The 24839-nt window shown below is 37.7% G+C and overlaps 1 protein-coding gene across 1 annotated transcript in view; it reads right to left on the reverse strand.

The window, feature by feature from the left end:
- CEP128 (centrosomal protein 128) overlaps nucleotides 1–24839 on the reverse strand; it is a 148226-nt gene that overhangs the window by 114707 nt on the left and 8680 nt on the right. Inside the window, exons 3-4 of the mRNA XM_008057192.2 lie at nucleotides 10748–10909; nucleotides 8675–8761 (exon numbers count right to left, since the gene is read on the reverse strand). Of these exons, the coding sequence (XP_008055383.1) occupies nucleotides 8675–8761; nucleotides 10748–10894 (234 nt within the window). The 5' untranslated portion in view covers nucleotides 10895–10909. The remainder of the gene's footprint in view (nucleotides 1–8674; nucleotides 8762–10747; nucleotides 10910–24839) is intronic.

The following is a 24839-nucleotide window of genomic DNA, read 5'->3' on the forward strand; positions in this document are numbered from 1 at the left end:
TTACCTAGAACTGGAACTGTTTTGCTTTTGTTTTTGTTTCCAACTTTATTGAGGTAGAATTGACAAATACCTGGGTTTGTTTTTTGTTTTTTTAAGTAAAATTCTATTAACTTTCCAAAGTTCATAATTGCAAGCTGCTTGTCCCCTAAGATAAGGTTTCCAAGCAACAGTAAACAGTTAGGAAACTAGGAACTAACTCCACCTAGAAATGCTTAAGAAATAAATCATTTGAGCCGGCTTGGTGGCTCAGCCTGAATCCCACGTCTTTGGGAGGCTGAGGTGAGTGGATTGACTGAGCCCGCGGGTTCGAGACTCGACTGGGCAGCGAGACCTCATCTCTACAATAAATCAAAAAATCAGCCGGGCGTGGTGGTGCACGCCTGTAGTTTCGGCTACTTGGAAGGCTGAGGCGGAAGGATCGCCAGAGCCCAGCAGGTCAAGGCTGCGGTAGCTGGGAGCGGCCACTGCACTCCAGTCTGGGCGATGGAGTGAGACTCCAACTCAAAAAAAAAAGAAAGAAATCATTCAATAAAATGTGGCTTCAATAAGGCAAGATGGGAAGTGGAAAAGAACACAGGCATAAACTTCCTTGGTCAACATACAGCATCAATAACTGTTTCACTAATAACCAGTGTATCTCAAATATTCATATTCTCAACAAAACTAATACCATCCTTGACTAAGTTCACTCAGGGAGAGGAAAAAGAATCATACTATAAATTGTCATTAGGAAATTCATAAAAGACATCTATCATTACTTGCACAAAAAAAGCGTAATAGAAATAAACTAGGAAGAGTAAATTACTCACAAAGATAGTGGCTACCAAAAATTCATCAAAATTAGTTTCTATACAAATGAAAAATACAACTTTAAAAAACAGTAACAATCTTGGAAAAAATTTCTAAATGCTGCAATTTAAAGTTGGCTTGAATTTTGGAACCCATTTAGTGATTCTATTTCATTTCTTTGAACATTTTATTCCAAATTTTTATTTTTATACTAAAAAATACATTCCCGCCAGGCTCAATGGCTCAGCCTGTAATCCCAGCGCTTTGGGAGGCCTAGGTGAGTGGACTGACTGAGCCCACGGGTTCGAGACCTGCCTGGGCAACTTGGCAAGACCTCATCTCTACAATAAATCAAAAAAAATTAGCCGGGCGTGGTAGCACGCACCTGTAGTTACAGCTACTTGGAAGGCTGAGGCGAAAGGATTGCCGGAGACCAGCAGGTCAAGGCTGCAGTGGCCGGGAGCGGCCACTGCACTCCAGTCTAGGTGACAAAGTGAGACTACAACTCAAAAAAAAAAAAAAATACATTCCCTAACACAATATAGAGTAAGCAGAAAGGCTTGCAAAGTTAGTCATGTATAGATAAATGTACTCATTTGGTTGTATAGTTGAGCATAAACTGGAAATATCTAAATATTTTGCCTAACTGTCCAGCATTGTTTTCACCTGTCTCTAAAGGGTCAGTATTTAGCAAATATTCACAAAGTATATGGATGCATACATATGACCATGGAGACAGTTTGTGTTTTAAGTTTAAAGATATCAGTAGTGTTAACATAAAAAGTTTTAAGTACTTTCATTTATATGTTATGGCTCAGTTTGACAAAATACAGGGCAAAATTGGAAGCAGAAGAGGGGTAATCTTAAAAAATTTTACCCAGGATAATGTCATCCTAAGGCACTTTGACTGTTAAGTGCTTTATGCTTGGCTTTCTTTATCTCACTGCCTGCTTCTTTACAGAATGCCAAGGCTGATCTGTCAAACAACTTATAAAAAGTTTGTTGTAGAGTTAATATTAGCACTATTTTGGTTACTTACAATCTATTTATCTCTTCCAGAGAAGGAAGAAGAGGAGAAAAACTTTTATAAAATCAAACGAGTGCAAAGTTATGGTTTGCATACCTTTCTGGTACCACAAGCTGTTGTTAAACGTATTTTTATTTTATTTTACTTTATTTTATTTTAAAAGATCTCGCTATTTACTTACTTATTATAAAGATAGGGTCTCGCTGTGTTGCCCAGGCTGCTGGAGTGCAGTGGTATGACCATAGCTCACCACAGCCTCAAATTCCTGGGTTCAAGTGATCCTCTCACCTTGGCCTCCCAAAATGTTGAGATTGTACGCATGAGCCACAATACTGTCCCTGAAATGTATTTTGTAAATGATTGCTTTTATTTTATTTTTTTATTTACCAAAAAGTCACTAGCAACTACATGTAGCCTACTTGTGTAGTTAATCCTCACTTGAAACCACATTTCTATCAAATAAAAATTTTTTTAAATCACTAGCTCTCACTATTGTGCCTAATCTCTCTCCCTATGCTGGTTTATAGAAATATAAACCCATAATAATATTTCTGAAATGTATAAATTCCATTTCAAATGATATACTGTTGTATGTAACTAATTTATTTTGAAATGAATTATCATATATTCAAAGCCATATATATCACATATACTCTAAACATAATTTTAAAATAAATGTTTAAATATTTCCATGTAATATTCTAAATGGCAATAAATGAGCATTTATGAAATGTGGAAGTATAGTATTATATTTTAGGTGGACAGATAATATACTCATGAACATAAGAGGGAGGAAAAAGCATTATTATGTATGCTATCTAACATATCCTATATTTTGAAGTCAAAATATTTAGATATCCCTATCACTTTGAATGTTGCAACACGTTACGTTGTGTTAGCCACAGTGATTCGCACAAGCCACTGAAGTCAGGACCAGTGAACTGAAAGAAAATAAAGTAGCATATATTGAGAACTTATAATGTACCAAGTATCTATATATATAATCTTCAAATGAATTAAAGAAATTACAAGGTGAATGCTTAGCAAGTGTCTAAAGTATCACGAGCACTTAAATTTTAGTTATAATGAGGGATATTTGATTATGTTCACTTTTCAGATGATATAACTCAATCCTAGAAATATTTAGTATATTCCTTGTCCAAAGTCACTGAGGTAATTTCTAAAAGAAAAATCAGGATTTAATTTCAATTCTGACTCCAAAGTCTACATTTTTTCCACTGCCTCAAAGCAAAATTCTGTAAAAATTATTGTCACATCCAATAGTTTCATGAGACACTTGAAAATAAAATGTTAAGCAAAACATTCTAAGAACCTGAATCCAAGATCTGAAATATATTTACAAAAAGAAAGTCTTAACAGAATTCAGTTGTTTGATTAGAATTTCTTATCCATAGATTCTCACTTCTTAACACTGAAGTTATTGTAAAACTATAAACAGTTCTTACCTTTGGGACAATTAGTGACATTCAGCCAGAAAGGAAGGACTGAATACCTTCAGCTTTCGGATATTACAAGTAGCTGGTGTCTGGCTAATATTATCCTTTTGTGGTGTCACTAAGCATATTTGACAACTGAAACCAATTAAATAGAAGGGAGAACCCAGACTGTATTACTTAATATTCAACATTCTTCCAAAGTTCCCATACCAGATGGTAACATCCTATTACTTCCAAAGAGAAATTTTAACTAAAGTACTTAATCAGAAAAAAAATTAGCTATTAATGCAAGTTTCTAAACTCTAATTTGTTATTACTATATTGTAGCCAATCATTATATTAAAAATGAACTCAATTAATCTCCTGATTTGAATCAAGAGAACTATATTTTTCTTTTATACTCAATTTTAACTACTTCAGTCTCATCAGCTACAGTCTTTTTCCACCGCAAAAAGTATTAACTTTTTACATTGAATTTCTTTCTTCAGGGTATTCCATTTTTATAACATTAGCACATAGACCCTGTTCTTTCATGAATAAGAACACGCAGCTCTAGAAGTATTCTAAACACTAACCTAATCGACTGCAGTATATAACACAGGAGTATAATGTGTTCCAAATCTTTACAGAAAGTTTTAAAATAAAACCTTCTCCACATGTCCTCTTTGGCCCAAATGTTCTCAGACTTTCCCAGAAATACTCAAAGCATGGGAAATAATGCTTTAAATCCTTTAAGGTCATGAAGATCAGGGAGCCCTAATACCCAAAGTCACACTATCCAATTAAATGTTTGGCTCACTGGCTACAAGAAAAGCAAAGGGGAAAAAAAATCAACAGCAAGCAAAGGGTTGAAAAATCAACTCACAGAATCTACCACATTGCCTAAGTGGCAACTCGAGTTGCCAACTCTGGCAATGCTTCAATGCCAATCCTAGCTCAGCACCAGATTTCTTCCAAAGTCTGTTTCTTCCCCAAGTTGTCCATCTAATACTCTCATTCTAGACACTAGATCAGCTGTGATATAAGTGATTTGCATGACAGTGGGCATCTATTTTTCAATGAGTTCAGATAATCTCCAAAATCTAGTTTATCAATATGTAATTATATAACCTTTCAAACTTTGAATCTAAAGTCCCAATTTCCTGAAATATAAATTCACAGTATCATGAAAATAGAATAATCATGACTCAATGAGGTAAGTGAATTCTGGTGCTGGGTTTTGAATTAACACCTTTGTGGTAACTTACAGCTAAGGGATCATGGGCAAGTCAGTGACCATCCTGTGCCCCAATTTTCTTATCTTGAAAATGAGAATAGGAATTGTACCCATCTTATAGGATGGCCGAGAGAATGAAATGAATTAACATTTTTAAAGTATCTAAGATATACAAAGCTTATGGAGAAATTCCCAAGAGACTATAAAAAGATGAGTACTACTTCTCCTTGAAACACCGGGGACTCCGTTATGATCCTCTTTAACACTGTTGACTCCTCACTGAGAGGTGTTCATGTGTTATTAAAAAAAAATTAAATTTAAGGTTATAGTAGATAAAGATTCAAGGTAACAATTGTGAAATCATGTATACTTCAAGGGAAAGTAGTCAATAAAGTGACCCAACATGATTTGTGACCCACAGGAATAATTCCCACAGTTCCCCTGCTGGGAAAGCTCATCTCAGGAGGAAAACACTGCACTGAATATTTTATTTCCAAACTCTTCCTCTCACCCATTGATAAATTATGTTCACAAAGTTAAACCTCAATAAAATAAATATTTAAATACGTATATGCCACATCCATTTCCTAAAGTTTAGTAATAGAATCACTTACAAAACCTAATAATAAAAGTTTCTGTCTTCCCTAGGGCAAAAAAAGTTTTTCTAAAAAAAAAAAAAAAAAAAAACTTTATATTTTAAAAAAGAAATGCTCATTTCAAATACACAATGGATAATTAACATGGAGAAATGGGGTTTTTTTAAACAATATTTTTTATTTTGATATTGTGGGGTACAGTTAAGGGTTAGGTATACAAATATGCTTCATTCGGGTCCCCTTGTTAATAACAGGTGTCTCCCCGTCCCCAGACAGATGTTTACTACCATTAGTCCCATCCCCCGCCCCCATAGTTTCCCACTACTGGAGAAATGTTTTTAACACCTGAGTATTAGGTCAGGTGCGCGGCTCACATCTGTAATCCCAGCACTTTAGGAGGCCGAGGCAAGAGGATTGCCTGAGCCTGGGAGCTCGAGACCAGCCTGGGCAACTTGGTGAGACCTCGACTCTACAATAAATCACAAAAAACTAACCAGGCATGATGGCGTGCGTCTATAGTTCCAGTTACTGGAAGGCTGAGGTGGAAGGATCACCTAAGCCCTGCAGGTTGAGGCCACAGTGGCCGTGAGCATGCCATTGCACTCCATTCTGGGGTGACAAGAGTGAGACTCCAACTCAAAAAAAAAAATATTAAACAGATCATACACTGACTTTTTAAAAATTAGATGGATAATACCACCGTGTATTTTAAGAAATTGAAGATTACAAATGAAAAGTTTTTTTAAAAATATGGAACACTTTAAAAAATCACATAAGCCAGGCTTGGTGGCTCAGCCTGTAAAGCTTTGGGAGGCTGAGGTGAGTGGATTGCCTGAGCCCACGGGTTCAAGACCTACCTGGGCAACTTGGCGAGACCTCATCTCTTCAATAAATCAAAAAATTAGCCGGGCGTGGTAGCGCGCGCCTGTAGTTCCAGCTACTTGGAAGGCTGAAGCGGAAGGATCGCTGGAGCCCAGCAGGTCAAGGCTACGGTGGCCGGGAGCGGCCACTGCCCTCCAATCTGGGTAACAGAGTGAGACTCCAACTCAAAAAAAAAAAAAAATTCACATGAGTAGCACGTTACATATGCCTATTTTTAGGTATGCTGTATTATACAACAGTAAATACTAATGTTAAAAAAGCAATTTTAACGAGGGACCCACTGAATCACTTGTGAGAAAGACACTTTCTAAGCAGGGCGTCTTCCTGTAGATTATGGCAGATGCCCCCCTAGGTGACTTCTAGGTAGCAGGATAAAAATCACTGCTCTATTGAGTACGATACACAGCAATGAGTGACACAGTCCTTAGGTATTGTTGCAGGGAAAAAAATCGTTGAAAACCAACTATTTTAACAGAAGAAGAAGGGGAGAAAAATTCTCTTAACTTCTTTTGAGTCAGGGTCTCACTCTGTTGCCCAGACCGGAGTGCAGTGGCACGCTCATGGCTACTGCAGTCTCAACCCACTGGACTCAGGCAATCCTGCTTCAGCCTTCCAAGTAGCTGGGACAACAGTCGCACACCACCACACCCAGTTAATTTTTTTATTTATTGTAGAGATGAGGTCTTGTCATTTTGCCCAGGCTGGTCTTGAACTCCTGGCCTCAAGCAATCCTCTCACCTCTGCCTCTCGAAGTGCTGGGATTACAGGTGCAAGCCACCACACCCAGCTCATGTATCTTAATTTTTTGAGTGGCTTTGCAGTCTGTGTTATGTACAACTCAGATGGAAACATCTGTTGAGTTTATTTACTTCCCATTAATAAAATCACTCCCCCAGAGAGTTCAGCATTATTCAACTCTAGGCCTGCCACAGAAACTTAAGACCACAGTAGAACACATTTTGCATCTTAAATGCTTATCTGTATAGAAATTTCTCTAATGTATAATTTCATTTTCCAATTGCCCAGTTCAAGGAAAATTTGCTACCATAAATAAGGATCTCATATTCAACTTGACAAAGTAGACTGTTCTCCACTAATAGTTAATAATAATGTTTTCCATTTTTCACTAATAAATTAAAAAGCAAAGAATCAATTCCCATTATTAATAAGGTACATTTCATGAGCTACCCAAATATACAAGTCTGTAGCTCCATCTGTCAAGTACTTCATAAATCATAAGAATCCTGGAGGTACAAGGATGCCCAAGTTTATTTTCTAAAAGAAAGTAGTAGAGACCAGGCTCGGTGGCTCAGCCTGTAAACCCAGCACTTTCAGAGGCCAAAGTGAGTGGATTGTCTGAGCCCACAAGTTTGAGACTCGTCGGGGCAACTTGGTGAGAACTCGTCTCTAACAAAAAAATTTTAAAAACTAGCCTGGCATGGTAGCCTGTGCCTATAGTTCTAGCTACTTGGAAGGCTGAGGTAGAAGGATCGCTAGAGTCCAGCAGGTCGACCCTGGGGACTGTGGGGTAGCTGTGAGTGTGCCACTGCACCCTGGCCTAGGTGATGGAGTGAGACTCCAACTCCAACTCCAAAAAAAACCAAGAAAGTAGCAGAAACCCTGATGAAAGAAGACATATTTCCCTGTGCCTAAGCAATTAGCTTCCGATTATAAGCGAATAATGATGGCTATAATTTTACTTTGTAAAAAGAAAATAAGTCATTAATTATAACTTGAGAGTTATGCAACAATTCAGTACAGCACAGATATATATAAAACAATCATAGCATAACTGTAACAGTCTTCTCATCACACTGTATCCATCATTGGAAACATGTATAAATATATTTAATTGGTTTACCAAGAGTTTACAGGAGATGAATAAGTAAATCCCAAAGAAAGGAAAGAAGAATCAGCGAAACATTAATTAAAAATACAGTATTCATTTTATTCCAGAATTCTGAGCTATTTTTCTTTCTTACAACCCACTGTAAAATAAGTATAAATTGACACATCCTTGAAAGGTCAATTTTGAAATACTTAGCAAATTTCTAAGTGCATATATCCTTTAACCCAGAAATTCTACTTCCAGTAATCCTACAGCATTACAAAAAAATATATGTACAATAATGGTCATAGCTACATTGTTTATAATATAACAGGAGAAAAAACTAGATACATTCATACTATGGAATATGGTATGATTGTTCAATACAATGAGGTAGTACTAATAAAGTAATATGGAAAGTGATATGACAAACATTATTAAATTTATGAAAGTTGTATAGCATAATATGATATCATTTTTTAAAGCAGTCACACATATGCTTGTAAATGCATAGGAAATGTCTGGAAACAAAAAACTGTCAAAATTGCTACCTCTTTTGAGTGGGGCTAAAAGGGGATTTGGAAGAGGTATTTTATTTTTTTAAAACAAAGAACATACATTAGTTTAAAATAAACCATCCCCATGAGGGGTACTCATGGCCCAAGTTTAGCAAGTTTCTGTTTAATTCATGTCTTGAATTCTTCCCTCTAATCTATGTAAGTCAGTTAGCTATCCATCTGACAAGCAAACCTAAATTTAAACTATAAAATAGTAAAGTGGTTTAAAAACTAAAGCTCTTCACAATGGTTATCTCCTTTATCTCACATTCCCAAAAAAAGGTAGGTAAGAAGAAATGCAAACATATATAAACATGCTCACGTGTTCTATAGCATCCGCCTGTCCATTACTGTATTCTCGGTATCGTCCAAGCATCTGGTCCACCTGTCGCAGGTTCCGACTAGTGTCCTCAAGAAATAAAATAGACTCTATTAATTATCCCAAGCATGGTTTTTTTCAATCTTAGTAGCATGTCAATCAGCTAAGTCAATAGTTCAATTTATATCATAATCAAGTTGAGTATCAACTTACTTCATACGTATCAAATAAAACTTAACACCACTGAGAGAGAAAAACTCAAATCCAACTGCAATTTACTTGTGTGAAATCTGAAGCACATAATTCAAATCCTTATTTAAGTTTCCCGAATAAGCCAGAAACAAAACCATAAATTTAAAATAACCCTAATCTCTAATTTGTACACATCAACAGATTCACACCTTTTTTAGAGAAAAAGAGTCCTGAAGGAGAAAATCTCGCAGTAGACTGTGTATAAGAGAAGCAAATCATTAGGATCAGTGTTTTTTCAATTATAACTTCACCTCAGAACTTGATGAGAAGAAAAGAAAAAGTGCCTTTAAACCAAAGCTATATACAACAAATTTAGTTCTAATTACAACAGAAATGATTTCTACCTAGACATGCTAGGTTTCACCTGAGAGATTAATTGAAGCATTTATTTCAGAAATATATACTTATTAACGTGTGTCATTGCAGGCAAAGTACAAAAATTCATACTCTAAAATCCCACTGGTTATGTTAGTTAAATAAATCTAAAAAGAAGAGACCTTCTGATTTTTAAATCAAAGCATGGCTTCTTCAACATAAATTATCCTCTTCTTATCTAAGCATACTAATCCAAAGCAATTAAAAGCCAAAATCCATGCTTATCCAGGCTAAGGCAAAAGTAAAGGATTAATGAGCAGAAAACAAATTATATTTCTGAGTTTTCTTTTTCACAGTGTAGCTGTGCCACCTTTCTCCACCTCTATTCTCAAGCCGTTTCTATGGAAAGGATGCAAACAGCCTCCACTCAAACGTCCAAACACTGTCAAAAGTCAGTCTCTAAATCAAAGTGACATCCCTGTATTATTCATCCACAAATAGTCTACCTTCCCAAAACGTGAGCAACTTCTCTAAAGACTCATGGCCACAAGAAGCTAAACTACAGTCATTTCTACTGGTTTCACTCCCACAATATTTTATGTGTAAATACTGCTTTCTCCCAAAACATTCCCTTCAACCTGTCATATATTTCTAATGCCTTTACAGTCAGAATAATGGCCCTCAAAGATATCCAAGTTCCAATCCCAACAACATGTGTACTGTACCTTACATAGACAAAGAGATTTTGCAAATGTGATTACATTAAAGACTTTGAGATGGAGAGATTCTCCTGGATTACTGAGCGGACCCAGTGAAATAACAAGCATCCTTTAAAAAAGGAAAGGAACCAGGTACTGTGGTTCATGATTGTAATCCTCAACATTTTGGTAAGCCAAGGCGGGAGGATTGCTTGAGCCCAGGAGTTTGAGACCAACCTAGGCAACATAGCAAGACCTCGTCTCTACAAAAATTTCTTTAGAAAAATTAGCCAGGTGTGATGGCACACACCTGCAGTCCCAGCTACTCAGGAGGCTGAGAAGGATCGTCTGTGTCCAGGAGTTGGAGGCTATGTCTGGCAGTGATTGAGCCACTGCACTCCAACCTGGCCAAAAGAGTGAGACCCCAACTCAAAGATAAATAAATAACAAATAATAAAAGTCAGGATACAGAAAGTAAGAGAGTTATATGATGTGAGAAGTACTTGACCCATCTCTGGAGAATGAAGGAAGGCAGTCACAAGACAAGAAATGCAGGCATCCTCCAGAAACTGGAAAAGGAAAGGGAACAGACTTTCCCCAGAGCCTCCGGAAAGGAAAGCAGCCCTAACCAACACTCTGAGACCCAGGGATACCAGTGTCAGACTTCGACCAACAAAACTTTAAGATAATAAATTGGTTTGAAGACAATGAAAGCCTTGCGATAATTTTCTATAGCAGTAAGAAAACTAATACAATGACTGCAACAATAGTCAGCTCAAAGTATGTAAAATGCAACCAGTGCGAAACTAACCTGTAAAGTACTTGTTATAGTGTTGACCTTCTCGGTGACTTCTACTGGAGGATGACTTCGAGTTCCCCTCTGAGTTGACCTGGCAGTCCATCGACTCACTCGGTCATGATAGCGCAAATGGTCTGACTCACTGGACGATTCTGCCATTGATGTACACAAATCCTTCAAAATAAATCCAGAACAAGGTCAAGCATGGTAAAAAGCATGGAAATAAAAGATTAATTTGACTATTTACCTTTTTGTGTATTTAGTACATTAGTCCTTTCACATATGGTAATTTCTATACACACAGCTTAAAAACACAAGTCCCTTCCCCATTTAAGCCTCCCTCCTTTATTCTTCCTGTTTTAAAAGAGCAATTCCTCAGATATTATCTTAGTCAGGTTTACAACTTCAAGTACTAAGAAACCTTTAGGTTTGTGCAATGTTTCCAAATTGTAGAAGTACCTTCACATATAGCACCTCACTTAATCCTATCAAGAACACTGTAAGGTAGATGAGAAAAGCATATTCTCTAAAGATATTCTAAGAAATGCATGACCATACATCTAAAGAGAAGCTAAGGCAATTTGGTATACATGTATAGATCCTAGAGTATTTAAAGAAAGCAACCATGTTTTTAAAATATCAGATAACAGCCTGTAATCCTAGCATTTTGGGAGGCCGAGGCGAGAGGATTGCCTGAGCCCGCGGGTTCAAGACTCACCCGGGCAACTTAGCGAGACCTCGTCTCTACAATAAATCAAATATTAGCCGGGCACGGTAGCGCGCGCCTGTAGTTCCAGCTACTTGGAAGGCTGAGACGGAAGGATTGCTGGAGCCCAGCAGGTCGAGGTTGCGGTGGCCAGGAGCGTGCCACTGCCCTCCAGCCTGGGTGACAGAGACTCCAAATAAAAAAATAAAACAAAATATCAGATAAAATAGAACTAAATAAACAAACAAGCAAGGACCCCTGTTATTGAGTTTAGGTCTTTCAAAATGAAATACAGGCTGTTTTGGCTGTATCAGAAAAAAGATCAATGCAATAGCTAGCTTCTTCACCCTAGCTGAGGAAGGGTTAGAGAGCATCCTGTCAAGTGTCCATGCCTCTCCTCTGCCCAAGCCCCTTGACTTCCTCGAGCACCCGCCTTCTCTGGTCCTTGCCTCCCTTCTCTTATACACCGAGTACAAAGGTACAGTGTCCATGATGTCTCTCCCTCTCACATCAGGAAACAGGAACAACACACTAAGGCCGAAACAACTGTTTTCTTTGCTTCTCCTAGCTCACAATTATTTAAGCCCAAAAAAAGAACAAAGATAAAAAGAAAAGGTATCTTACATGTAAAGTTCATCTTTTAAACAGGAAATCACTTGTGTGTGTGTGTGTGTGTGTGTGTGTGTGTGTGTGTCTCATAAATCTATGCCACACAACCTAAACTCTTTCACTCTTAAGTTAAAGCACTTTCTGACAATCATTTTCCATTAGTGAAAGCAGGAAAAACCAATATTTTCTGAGAGCCTGCTATTATGCCAGGTACTATGTAGATGCTTACATAGACAATTCAATTTAAGGCTCATAAAAACTTGTTAAATGAACACTATTAAGCCCTAATTTATAAAGGCAGCTAAGTCTACAAAATGTTAAGGCCCATATTCAACTTCATACACTAATTATAAGCGAAAGACCCAGAATGCAAACCTAAGATTCAACCAGCCTTCTCTGATTTCAACACTAAATTCATTCCACTATATCTGCTATCTGTTATATACTAAGTGTGAATAAGCTTAACAGTTAATAAAAATTACTAAAGATAGCAGCAGGCCAGGGCTCACATGTATCTACAGTTAACTCAACTCCTTCGCCTTTCATGTCAGCATAAAAATATCAAAAAAAGGGGAAATATCAAGTAGTAATCTGGAATCTTAGCTAGACCACAGGAAAAAAAAAAACTAGGTGGCATATCTATGCTGCATTTAATAAAAGTGCCCTGAAAACAAATAAAATCACTGGCCTAAGAATAAGGGGGTTCAGTTTCCTTATTCCTTTTATGTCTTATATAAGAGAAAATAATTATTATGCCTGGGATCCCCCTCTTTCACATCAGAATTCTATAGTTTAAAGCATAATAATTTTCATTTTAATATAAAGTTAAGAAATTATCAGTAAGAATATAAAGGTGATATTAAAAAAACAATGTGCTTATTATAATGGTTATTGGTGACAACAAGGAACAAAATAACTATCTTTGGAACAACTTGATTCTTCTAAGAGTATCAAAATTTTAATAATAATCAGTTGTCTACAGATAACATCATTGAGTTTAAATGGTATAAGAGACATGACTAATAAGTAGACAATTTGACTTTCAACTTGACTAAAAATAATTATAACTGAAACTTGTTTTTTTAATAATGAGGGGGAAATGTTTAAGTACAGACATTAATAAAATAGGCAAGCATGTATCTACCACATAGGACTAATAAAATAGGCAAGCATGTATCTACCACATAGGACTAACAAATATTATTATTCTGACATGTGTACTTCTAATAGTTTTTTTTTTTTTTTTTTGAGTTGAAGTCTCACTCTGTTGCCTAGACTGGAGTGCAGTGGCACACTCCTGGCCACCGCAGCCTCGACCTGCTGGGCTCTGGCAATCCTTCCATCTCAGCCTTCCAAGTAGCTGGAACTACAGGCGTACAGTACCATGCCCAGCTAATTTTTTGATTTATTGTAGAGATGAGGTCTTGTCAAGTTGCCCAGGTGGGTCTCCAACCCGTGGGCTCAGGCAATCCACTCACCTCGGCCTCCCAAAGTGCGGGATTACCGGCTGAGCCACCGAGCCCGGCTCTAATAGTTTTTAATAAAATATTTAGAACACAATAAATAGTCTTAGTACCCTCCAACCCCACCCCCCACCCAGTACTATTCCCAGCCTCCCCAGGGATAACCAGCATGATGTCACGTGTAATTTTCTGGGCCATGTTTTTATACTTTTACTACAGGTACCTCAAAATCTTTATATGGAACATACATTACAATCAATTGATAAATATTAACAAATGAAAAAATAGAGCACCTGGATTTAACTCTAAAAGAGGAAATCTTGGTGCCTTTAAATAAAATTAAGAATAACATAAACTAAATTATCTCCAGTTGTCACATAATATTGGAAAAAGGAATGACCTCTCACTTACCCCCACGAGGATTACATACTCTTAATATGACAGAATCACACTTTCCATGAGTTTCACTACACACACACAAAGTCTTCAGCTATTAATTTCAATCACTTTGAGCAATAAAAGATGTTCAAACTTTTGCATCTGATGGAACTCCTGCAGAGATACCAAGATTTAAGGTGAGATATATCTGAGAAATCTGCATGGATTTTTTTTTAAGTATATGAAACATTCAGCAATCATCTAAGGACTTTAATTACATAAGTTTCATAAACATTGAACTAAGGGAAATTTGAAAATCTGATTATAATAAAAAATATAAATGCGATGATTTTCATTGTTGAATAAAATGTAGCACTTTCTTCAACTACTACTGACAATTCGACTCCGACAGCTAAGAGAGCGCCTAACTAACCCTCAGTGCCACAATGCAGAAGGCAATATGGTGGTAGAGGTTCATCCTTACCAAAAGATGCCAGTCTATCAATAGCCAACACCACCACTCCCTAGACATGGGGTTGATGGAAGGAGAGAGAAACAGATGAAACTGGAGTAGCCACTGAAGTTGGCAAGAGGCTTGCGCCACATAACCAGAAACTAGAACAAAATGTATGAAGGGTCATGAAAATGGTTCCCAAGAGCCCCTTCACACAACTGACTCAAAAAGAAAATACATTTGCGTGTCAATTACATACTCATCCTCCATCATTAACAATGTATTATTTTATACTACAATTAAAAATTAATTTTAAAAAGTATGATGAATCCTAGTATCACTGGCACTACTGAAAACTGACCATGACTCTGAAAATCTTCTCCCAATGGAAAGTTACCTAACATATTTATTAGATTAATTCCATGTTGATAAAAACATATCAGGAATGGTCACATAAGAAAACAAATACATGGCCATGAAAAAACCTTCAAGAAAAAATAAACAATAAGATGCCTTTCTAGACCATTTAATTGTTTTCTTTTAAATAATAATGTCTATGGCTAGCCAGGCTATAGGGGAAGGAGCACTCTTATATGCTCCTAATGAGAGTGTGTAAATTGTAATAACTTGTCTGAATGTCAGCAGGCAATATGTGTCAAGAACAGTTTATTCCATTGCTCTAGTAATTCTACGTTCAAAAATTTCCCCAACAAAATAATTTACATATAGAAATTTATGTATAAGGATATTTACTGTGAAGTTATTACCTAATACAGGGAAAATAAAAATAACTTAAATTTCAAAATATAAGAAAATGGTTAAACTATGGTACATCTATACAATGAACAGTACACAGACATTAAAAATCGTTTCTCAAGAACATTTAATGGCAAAGCAATGGATAAAAGTATGAATTCCAATGTTTTAATAAATGCGACATGTGTTCTATATGTGTATATTAATTGCCAGTTCTCTGCTTGAATGTCTCTTTCAAAATTCATGTTAAAATTTAATCCCCAATGTGGGGCCTTTAGTAGGTAACTGGGTCATGAGGGCTGTGCCTCAGGAATAGATTAATCAGTTCATGAACTAATGGATCAGTGGGTTATCACAGGAGTGGGGCTGGTGACTTTAACAGAAGAGAAAGAACCAGAACTAGCACACTTGGTCCCCTCACCATGTGATGCCCTGCAAAGTCCCCACCAGCAAAAAGGGCTCCCATCAGATTTAGCCCCTCGGCCTTGAACTTGTCTGCTTCCATAACTGTAAGAAATAAATTCTTTTTCCTTATAAATTATCCAGTTTCAGGTATGCAGTTACAAGCAACAGAAAGCAGACTAGAAAAACTAATATATAAATTTAGAGGTACAGGAAAGGGTAGCGATAAAAAGAGAGAAATATATACCCAAAAAAAATTGCCATCCAGAGTTTATAGCTAATTTGTATTTTTTAAATGTTCCTATCTTTCATGAATTTTCTATAATAAATATGTATGGTGTCATCAGAAGGAAAACTAGAATGTATACTTAAAGAAAAACAAATACAAAGATCACCTCAGAGATAGCAGGTTAATGGGCTGCTAGCAGATTAACAAGCTATCAACATGGAAAAGTAGTTTTAAAAAAAAGTTCTGCATTCAAAACTCCCATTTTCTTGGTACCTTTGACCTTTTCCTCCCTGGCACCTTCTTGACCTTACTTCTTGAACGTCTGGCATCTTATCTAGGTAGGGTCATGTCCCTAGTTCTTACCAATCAGTGAGCTGAAGAAATGGGATCACAATGCCAATCTCGGTTGGTTCATACTAAAGAGCATTGGGTGACCTTAGGAACCATCTATCATGAGCGTATGAACTAAAAGAAGAATTTTTTGTAGTTGTGTACTATTCCCTTTCTTTGTAGTTTTGCTGAAGGACAGTTTACTAGATTCAAAACTGACTCACCTAAGGAAACATTCTAAATACTGGAATAAACTCAAAAATTGAAAGTCCATATAAAAACATATTAATGTGTATTGACATCACTTATACAATCAAATTCTACTTTGGAAAACAAATTTAAAATGATTTATGAGTACTATTTAATCACTATCACAATTTGAAGCCCAAAAAGGAATTATTGAGACTAGTAGAAATATATTTATGCATGCTCAAGGAAAATACATTTATGTATCCTCGTTATTATTTTTAAATTCTTAAAAGAAAAAAGTTCAATTGGATGAGAATTGTATTCTCATTATCATAAGAAATTTCAGCATGACACATTGATGAAAGACAAGAAAGAACTGCTAAACTGAAAGAATGACTGAACTCTTGACGAACAATTTAAAGAAATTGAAATACTTCAATTCTAGCTAAAAATGAGAAGAATGTTTCCTTTAACCAGAGACAAAGCAGTAAATACTCTTCTGTAGCTTACCACCACCTGCTGGTGAAACAACGTTTCTCACTAAAAGAAAGAAAGCAACAATATTTTTGCTGTCTGCTTTTCAGACAGTGAGCTTTTCCCAAGACTCCCGAGAGGACTAAGATGGGTGACCTTGGGTGAAAATCTCTGGAATCTTAGAGAAAGCTCTGGGTCTGAAAAGCAGATGGTACAATTCTTAGAACAGTTTATTTAGCAGCTCCCAACACATCCATACTTAAAGGCATAAATATTGTTGCTTCTGCCTTAATGAACCTTATAAAGAAGACATACGGCCACCAGAGCAAGTAATGAACCCTCATCAATTCATTCCCACTGAGGATCTATCTACCTAAAACAAATGCCCATCTGCGAACCTGAACACTCTGACCAGAGAGAGTAAAACTGCATTCAGACCTTGTACTAAGAGGATTGGCAGTGAGCCTTTACAAACTCAAGTCCACCTCTTTTGTTATTTGACCTAAAGAGCCATCAGATTGTCTTCATTATAATGATGCACATTTGTATGTATGAGAGCTGTAATTTATTGATTCTCAAATCTCTTTTCCTCAGAGCCAGTTTAAAACAATTAGAATTTGCAAGCTGTTCCATAAAAGATAAGCACTCGGCATCAGGGGTGATATTTCACAAAGACTGACTAGTGCATGTTAAGCAGCTGATTGCTTCTGTGGCCTCCAAGTGCCTCAGCTGTCCCTGTCCAAGGTAACTCTCCTCAAAGAAGACGTTCAAGGTAATGATGTTGATATTTAGAGGGGCTGAGGGGAGATAGGGAGTGTAGTTTAAGCTTCATCATTAAGTTCAAATTTTAGAATGCATTTCTCACTGTTTCAATAGCTATAAGACTTCAAAGCTTTGCCTCGCCCTTCAAGTGAAAAAGTTAACAAGCCAGCAGACATTACCATGTAGAAACAATGATCAATTGTACCTGTCTTCTTTACATCAGTGCTTTTCTGTAACTTCATCTCCTCAAACCCTCTTAATAAATTCATGTAAAATCAAAATCAACTGTCCAGTCCATCAGTCAGTTCGCTGTTAGGTTGGTTAATAATGTAATACATAGGAAATAGGATCAGAAACTTACAATGGATTCATTCATTCAGCATTTACTGAATTGTCACTATGCTAGAAATGAAAGATGAAAGTACATAAAGAAGTCATAGTCCTTAATGGGAGACAGACTGGTAAGAGTATTATACATGGCAAGCTAAGTAATACAAAAAAATCCCAGGGGAGTCAGGTCAGGATCCTCCCACTCATCTTGAAGGATGAGTAGAAGTTTGACAAACTGGTAAGACAAGGAAACAGGACCCAGTTTAAAAACTGTCTCAGAGAGGCTGCAGAGAAAAGGGAACACTTCTACACTGTTGGTGGGAGAGTAAACTAGTGCATCCTCTGTGGAAAACAGTTTGATGATTCCTAAAAGATCTAAAAGTCGATCTTCCATATGACCCTGCAATCCCTACTGGGAATATACCCAGAGGAACTCAAATCACTCTGTGAAAATGATACCTGCACATGCATGTTTTCTGCAGCATTATTCACAAGAGCAAAAACATGGAACCAATTGTGCTGCCCATTGAAAAAGGACTGGATAAAAAAGTGGTACATATACTCGATGGAATATTACATAGCCATAAAAAGGACAAAATTATGAACATCCCCGCAACTTGGATGGACTTAGAGTCTATAATACTGATTGATCTATCACAGAAACAAAGAACTAAATATCACATGTTCTCATGCACAAGCAGACCTTGAACAATAATTGTAATACCATAAGAAAAGGATTGGCAGTAATGGGAAACTGTTGGGGAAGGGCAGGGGCAGGATTGGCAGTAGTGAGAAAGTGCCAGGGGAGGAGGGGGTCACACCTTATCAACAAGGGTACTTGCATAATGAACATTTGTATACCTAGCCCTGAATTGTACCCATAACTTTAAAAAAAAATTTTTTTTAACTGTCTCAGAGAAAAGTGGAAATGATCCAGATAGAGCTCTTGCGTCCTTCCACTAGGGCAGTTCTGCCCCCATCTAATTTTTTTTTTTTTTTTTTAGTAGGAATCTGTCTGTCGCCCAGGCTGGAGCGCACTGGCACACTCACAACCACCACAGCCTTGACCAGCTGGGCTCAGGTGATCCTTCCACCTTTGTCTCCCAAAGTGCTAAGATTACAGTAGTGAGCCACTGCGCCCGGCCCATCTGATGTTCATACTATGGTTTCATAACAATATGAGTTTTTTTTTTAAATAATTCTACTGTTGTCAAAAGAAAAGAAAAACATCTGAAAGTCACTACTATAATAACTAAAGGAAAAAAAATCTTGAGTGGGGAGTGACATGGTTATAAACACATCTACAGGAGATCTGCTAAGAGGCTACTATAATCTATTCTGATATGAATGTGAGCACCTAAGACAATGACAGTGGAGATGAAGGGTAGCAGAGATTCATTCAATACAAGGGCAAGATAGAGAGTAAAAGATGGGACACAAGTTTCTGGTTTTGGTAGCTGGATGGATCTTGAACTATTATACTAAGCCAGGAAATAAATGATGAAGAAGAGCTTTTAGAATGTAAGTTCTAAATTGACCTTGTTCAAGCTTAAATTAGGAAGGGTCAATTTGTGTACAACAGGAGGAAATATCAAATTAAAGATGTCTAGTAGATAAGTGTGTCTAAGGAAATCGTTGAGAGTTGTCAATATGAGGGTGGATGAGACCACCAAGAAAAATGCAGTGAGAAAAGAAGTAGAACAAAAGAAAACCCCTGAGGAGCTCCAACATACAAAGGCAGACAGAGGAGCTGGCAAATGAAACTGAGAAGAAATAGGAGAAGTAGGTTGAAAACTAAGGTAAATGGTATAACAGAAGTTATGAAAAGAAGGGTCTCAAGAAACTGAGAAAAGAAACTATTACAAGGTTGCCAGTTACCAGTCCACTGCCTCTGAGCTCCAAATCCATCCTTCCTTGACTGCTTTTGAAAAATGGAGCTGAGTTCTTTTAACATTTCTCCTTTGTACGTAGCACACTGCTAAGTTTTGTCATAGACAGTGCAGAAAGGACAAACAGGAGGAAGGGGTTTCTCGTCCCAGTTTCAGTGTTTTCCATTTGTTGCATTTTCATTTTGGCATCCAGTGTGAGGGATGGAACATGGTACTCATTCTCATCAATCTTCAGCAGCACCCCCAATGAACAGCTTTCCCTCCAGTTCTAGCAGTGTTACCCCCTAGTCAGATTCTCGGTGATTCTCACAGGCGCCCTCACAGTCAATGCCCCAGCTTCAGCCTACCAGCCCGAGAGGGGTTTCCTGCCCATCCATACTGGTTGTGGTACCCTGTCCTCTAGCCTCAGTCTGCCTTCACCTAGGAACAGTGCTCCCCACTTGCCCAGCAACTGTGGACCAGCTACTACAGCACAAGAGCACAGACAAGATGTCAGGAGTGGTATAGCTTGATTTGCCCTGTGGTGGGCTGGATTGGGCCCATGGGACATAGCTTGCCAACGCTGGCTGTATGTCAAACTTCCCCTGTTCAAATGACTCTGGGGTGTCTGTCTCCCCTGTGTTGAGGGAAACTCTGGACTCTGACAGACAAATGAAACAGATATGTCAATAAACAGCATCCTTTAGAATTGCTACTGAACATATCAAAAGCAGTCTCAGTAAAACTATGTGGGTAAGGAAGATGTCAAGTTGTGGAGTAAATGGGTGGTTAAAAAAAAAAAGCCAAGGCACTATATATAAAACGCTTTTTGAGGAAATCTGGATAGGTGAAGAAATAAAGAGATGGAATAATAGCTAAAAAAGGAATGTTTACTCATGGGCCATAGGCTTCAGATTACAAAACATTTGGGATTCTGATGCCAGGCAGGTCCAAGATATAAGAAACAAGATGGCAGACTCCAGACAAGAACTATCAGCTACCAGGAACATGCAAGCCAGCTGCTTAGTGTCTACAGTCCTGCATGACATCAGCTGGGGACTCATTGCACTTCTTTCTGGCAAACACTGTAATATATTCGCCCACCCTCTGGAGTTAGTTCCCAGCATTTAAGCCTCCTGTCTTAATAAGTTATACAAATAATGGCCTTCATTCTAGAATTACTTTGCAGCACCAGATGATCCAGCAAACTATGGAATAGCCAATTTTATGAGTCAGGCAAAAGATGCTGATATTCTTCCCTAAGAAGCCGAAGATAACCCTTTGGTAAAATTTAATGAGCAGCCTCTGAAATTAAGGGACAGGCCAGGCGTGGTGGCTCAGCCTGTAATCCCAGCACTTTGGGAGGCCAAGGCAAGAGGACTGCCTGAGCCCAGGAGTTTACGACCAGCCTGGGCAGCTTGGTGAGACCTCATCTCTACAATAAATCAAAAAGAAAAAACTAGCCAGGCTTGGTGGCATGCATCTTTGGTTCCAGTTACTTAGAAGGCTGAGGTGGAAGGATCGCCTAAGCCCAGCAGGTCGAGGCTGCATTGGCCATGAGTGTGCCAGTGCCACTGCACTCCAGCCTGGGCAACAGAATGAGACTTCAACTAAAAAAAAAAAAAAAAAAAATTAAGGGCAATAAGAAAGGTTTTGTTTTGTTTTGTCTTGTTTTCAGAGACAAGGTCTCGCTATGCTGCCCAGGCTGGTCTTGAACTCTGGGCTCAAGTGATCCTCCTGCCTCGGCTTTCCAAAGTGCTGGGATTATAGGCATGAGACACCATGCCCAGTCAAGAAAGATTTTTAAAAACATTGATAGTGAAGCACATTTAAAAACATTGATAATGAGCACCCAGGTGTGGCAAGTACTCTGCTTACAAAAAATATCTCAGTAAAAGTTGGTTTAACCTCAGGCCAGAGGTAGAAGGCAGGATTTCCTAACTCCCTGAAGGCAGAGACTACATCTTGTTCACCTGTCTATTCCCAGCTCCAGACCAGTGTCTGGAACACATTCAATATTTATTTCTTAAATGAATAAAGTATTTCCCTTTTTGCATTCAAAGAAACTGAGGCTCCCAAGAGTTAATCAGTTTTAAAAAGCCTAGATTTAAACCACACTCTTAAAGCAACCTTCTAAATAAACAGCAGACCTTACAACTAGAAATGTACAACACATAAATCAGGCCAAAAAAGAAAAAATTTTATCTTAATTTGATTTTATTGTAAAATAATGAGAATATAAATAGTATGATATTACTTGCTTACATGTATGCAAAGGCACAATAATACTCAACTTTATTGAAATAATAATTGCCATTGGTTTGCAGTTTTCTATGGACTAATCTCTGTACTAAGTGCTTTATGTGTACTGCCTATAATGTTAATCCTCATAGCATTATTATTATTATCATCCCCATTTTATAGAAAAGAAAACTAAGGCTTAGGGAAGTAAAGTAACTGAGTAAGTAGTAGAACCAGTATTCAAATCCAGGCAAGGAGTCTATCTCCAAAGCACAACCTTTTAATCAGTGCACTGTTACATATAAATGTCAGTCAAGGGAAGGCAAAGCCAAACAAACAAAACAAAATTGTGTAACAGTAAGTAAAGGTGCTCTTCTCTGAAAGTGAAATGATTCAAGACCAGCCTGGCAACATAGCAAGATAAAGGAGGAGGAAAGAGAGGAAAGGGAGAAAGGAGAGAGGGGAGAGGGGGGAGAGGAGGAGGGGGAGGGGAAGGGGGAGAAAACGTAAAATGAGCTGGTAAGAATGCAGTACTTATTGTCGTAATTAAAGCTGAGCACCCCCCCCAAAAAAATGAGCTAGCTTAAGTGAAAGAAGAAAAAAAAATTAAAAGACTATAATAATAATGGTGGTAATGGCAATGGTGGTCATCATGGTAGAAGCCAAAATAGGCAATAATATTAATGAGTAATACTTAAACAGCCCTTATTCTGTGCCAGGCCCTGTTCTTAGAACTTTACATATATGAGCTAATTTAACTCCAATAGCCCTACAGAGTAAACACTGCTATAACCCATGTTATAGGCAAGAAACTGAGCATCCAAAATTGGCTGGACATAGTGGCTTACACCTGTAGTCCCAGTACTTTGGGAGGCCGAGGCAGGAAGACTGCTTGAGCCAGAAGTTTGAGACCAGCCTGGGCAACATAGTGAGACTTCATCTCCATAAAAAAAAAAAAATCAAAAAATTAGCAGGACATGATGGTATGTGCCCATAGTCCCAGCTACTTGGGAGGCAGAGGCAGAAGGATCGCCTGAGCCCAGGTGGTCAAGGTTGCGGTGAGCCTTGATCATGCCACTGCACTCCAGCGTGGGTGACAGAGTAAGACCCCCCAACTCAAAAAAAGAAAAAGTTAACTTGCCCCAACTCGAAAGAAACAGAAAGCTTTCTAGCACACCCCACACACACACCTCTATTCTATGAGAGACATCTTGCAGGCTCAGTCTCATACTGTATTTTTGCTCTCCTTTCATCAGGAATCCATCCCAACCCAATATCTCAGGGTGAGAGGGCAGAATCACACAGCCAGTTCCCAGGAAGCAGGGAGCACACAGACACATGTTTTGGAAAAGGCCATGCAGCACACAAAATGACTGCTTACTCAGACACAAAGAGAAAAACAGTAGCTGTTCAGATGGTGACATATATGCCCCTTGTCAAAAATCACTGCAGTTTCAAAAGAAAATAAAGTGACTCAGTGACCCCCCACCCTGTTACAGAAATGACACAGCAGAATGACACAGATAATTTAGACTGATATAACCACAATACTTCCAAAATAAATGAGGCAATTTACAAAAGTAAGTGAAAAATAAAACATGTCAAGATAAAATTAAAAGAAAAAAATAAGTAAAAAGAAAAATTACAGAGAAATGGATGTTAACAAATCCCTGAACTGAATGTATTACTTGTGGTTGAGCACTGGAAGCACTTCTGCATTTGCTAGTAGATATAAATAAATAAATAAATAAATAAAACAATATTCTCTCAAGAACAGGCAAGAATTAAATCCTCTGAGGGTGCAGACAGCCTCTATTAACGGTTAATCCCCCAGACTGAACAAGAAGCAAGCATGGACAAAGAGGGAGCTAGACCCTGAGTTTCTGACACCATTTTGTTTGAACCAATGAAAACTGGAGGACTACAGAAAAACCCAGTAAAGGAGCACAAATTTAAATCATTCTTACGGTGTTATCCTAGAACTTTAATTAGAAAACAAGGAGGCTTCACTTAACACTTCTAATTTTCAACTTCTCTTGAAAATTCCAAAGATCCAGCAATACTGGGACGAATTTTCCCATGGCAACATGGATGTGAATCTGCCCAATAGTCAGTCATGCAGCTTCCTGTCTACCCCATCCCCATTCCCATCAGGCCTGCTGCACACCATGTGTTACCTGACTGGCCCCACTTAGCAGCTGAGTTTGCAATGACATTTTGATTGAAGAACCACGACAAAGGAAGTTTACCAGTCCCATTGCCCAGCTGAAAATGTGCAATTCAATTTAAAAGAATTAAATATCCAAAAGGGTTAAATATCCAAGATATATTCTTTGCAGACCAGAAGGAAAACGAGGTAAGACTGAATAGTAAGACTGACACTTGATAGAGTTTCTTTGTCAGCTATGCCTAGAGACTATAAAACCAGAACAAAATACTTCTGAGAAAATGGGTTTGATTTTAAACAAATTACTTAGAAAGTTTTCCCATTATTGTGTGTATCGGAAAATAAATTCAGGGAGAAAAATTATAAATTAGTACACTGTATAATTTGGCCCCAATTCTTCATATCTTCCAGCAGCTACCTGTCTAGACAAACTAACCAATATACTATATACAGATGGTCCCTGACTTACAATAGTTCAACTTATGATTTTCCAACTTTACGCTGGTACAAAAGCAATATGCGTTCAGTAGAAATTATACTTCACATACACATATAACCATTGTTCTTTGTTTCCAGTACAGTATTCAATAAGTTACATGAAATAGTCAATACTTTACTATCAGTCGTTGTATTCGATGATTTTGCCCAACTATAAGCTAACATAAGTGTCCTGAGGCCTTTCAAAGTAGGCTAGGCTAAGCTATAATGTTCAGAAGTTAGAGGTATTAAATGCATTTTCAACTTAT

The sequence above is a fragment of the Carlito syrichta genome, unplaced genomic scaffold, assembly GCF_000164805.1.
Source record: "Carlito syrichta isolate Samal-C Ts95f unplaced genomic scaffold, Tarsius_syrichta-2.0.1 Scaffold302860, whole genome shotgun sequence".
In the NCBI taxonomy this organism is placed as follows: Eukaryota; Metazoa; Chordata; class Mammalia; order Primates; family Tarsiidae; genus Carlito; species Carlito syrichta.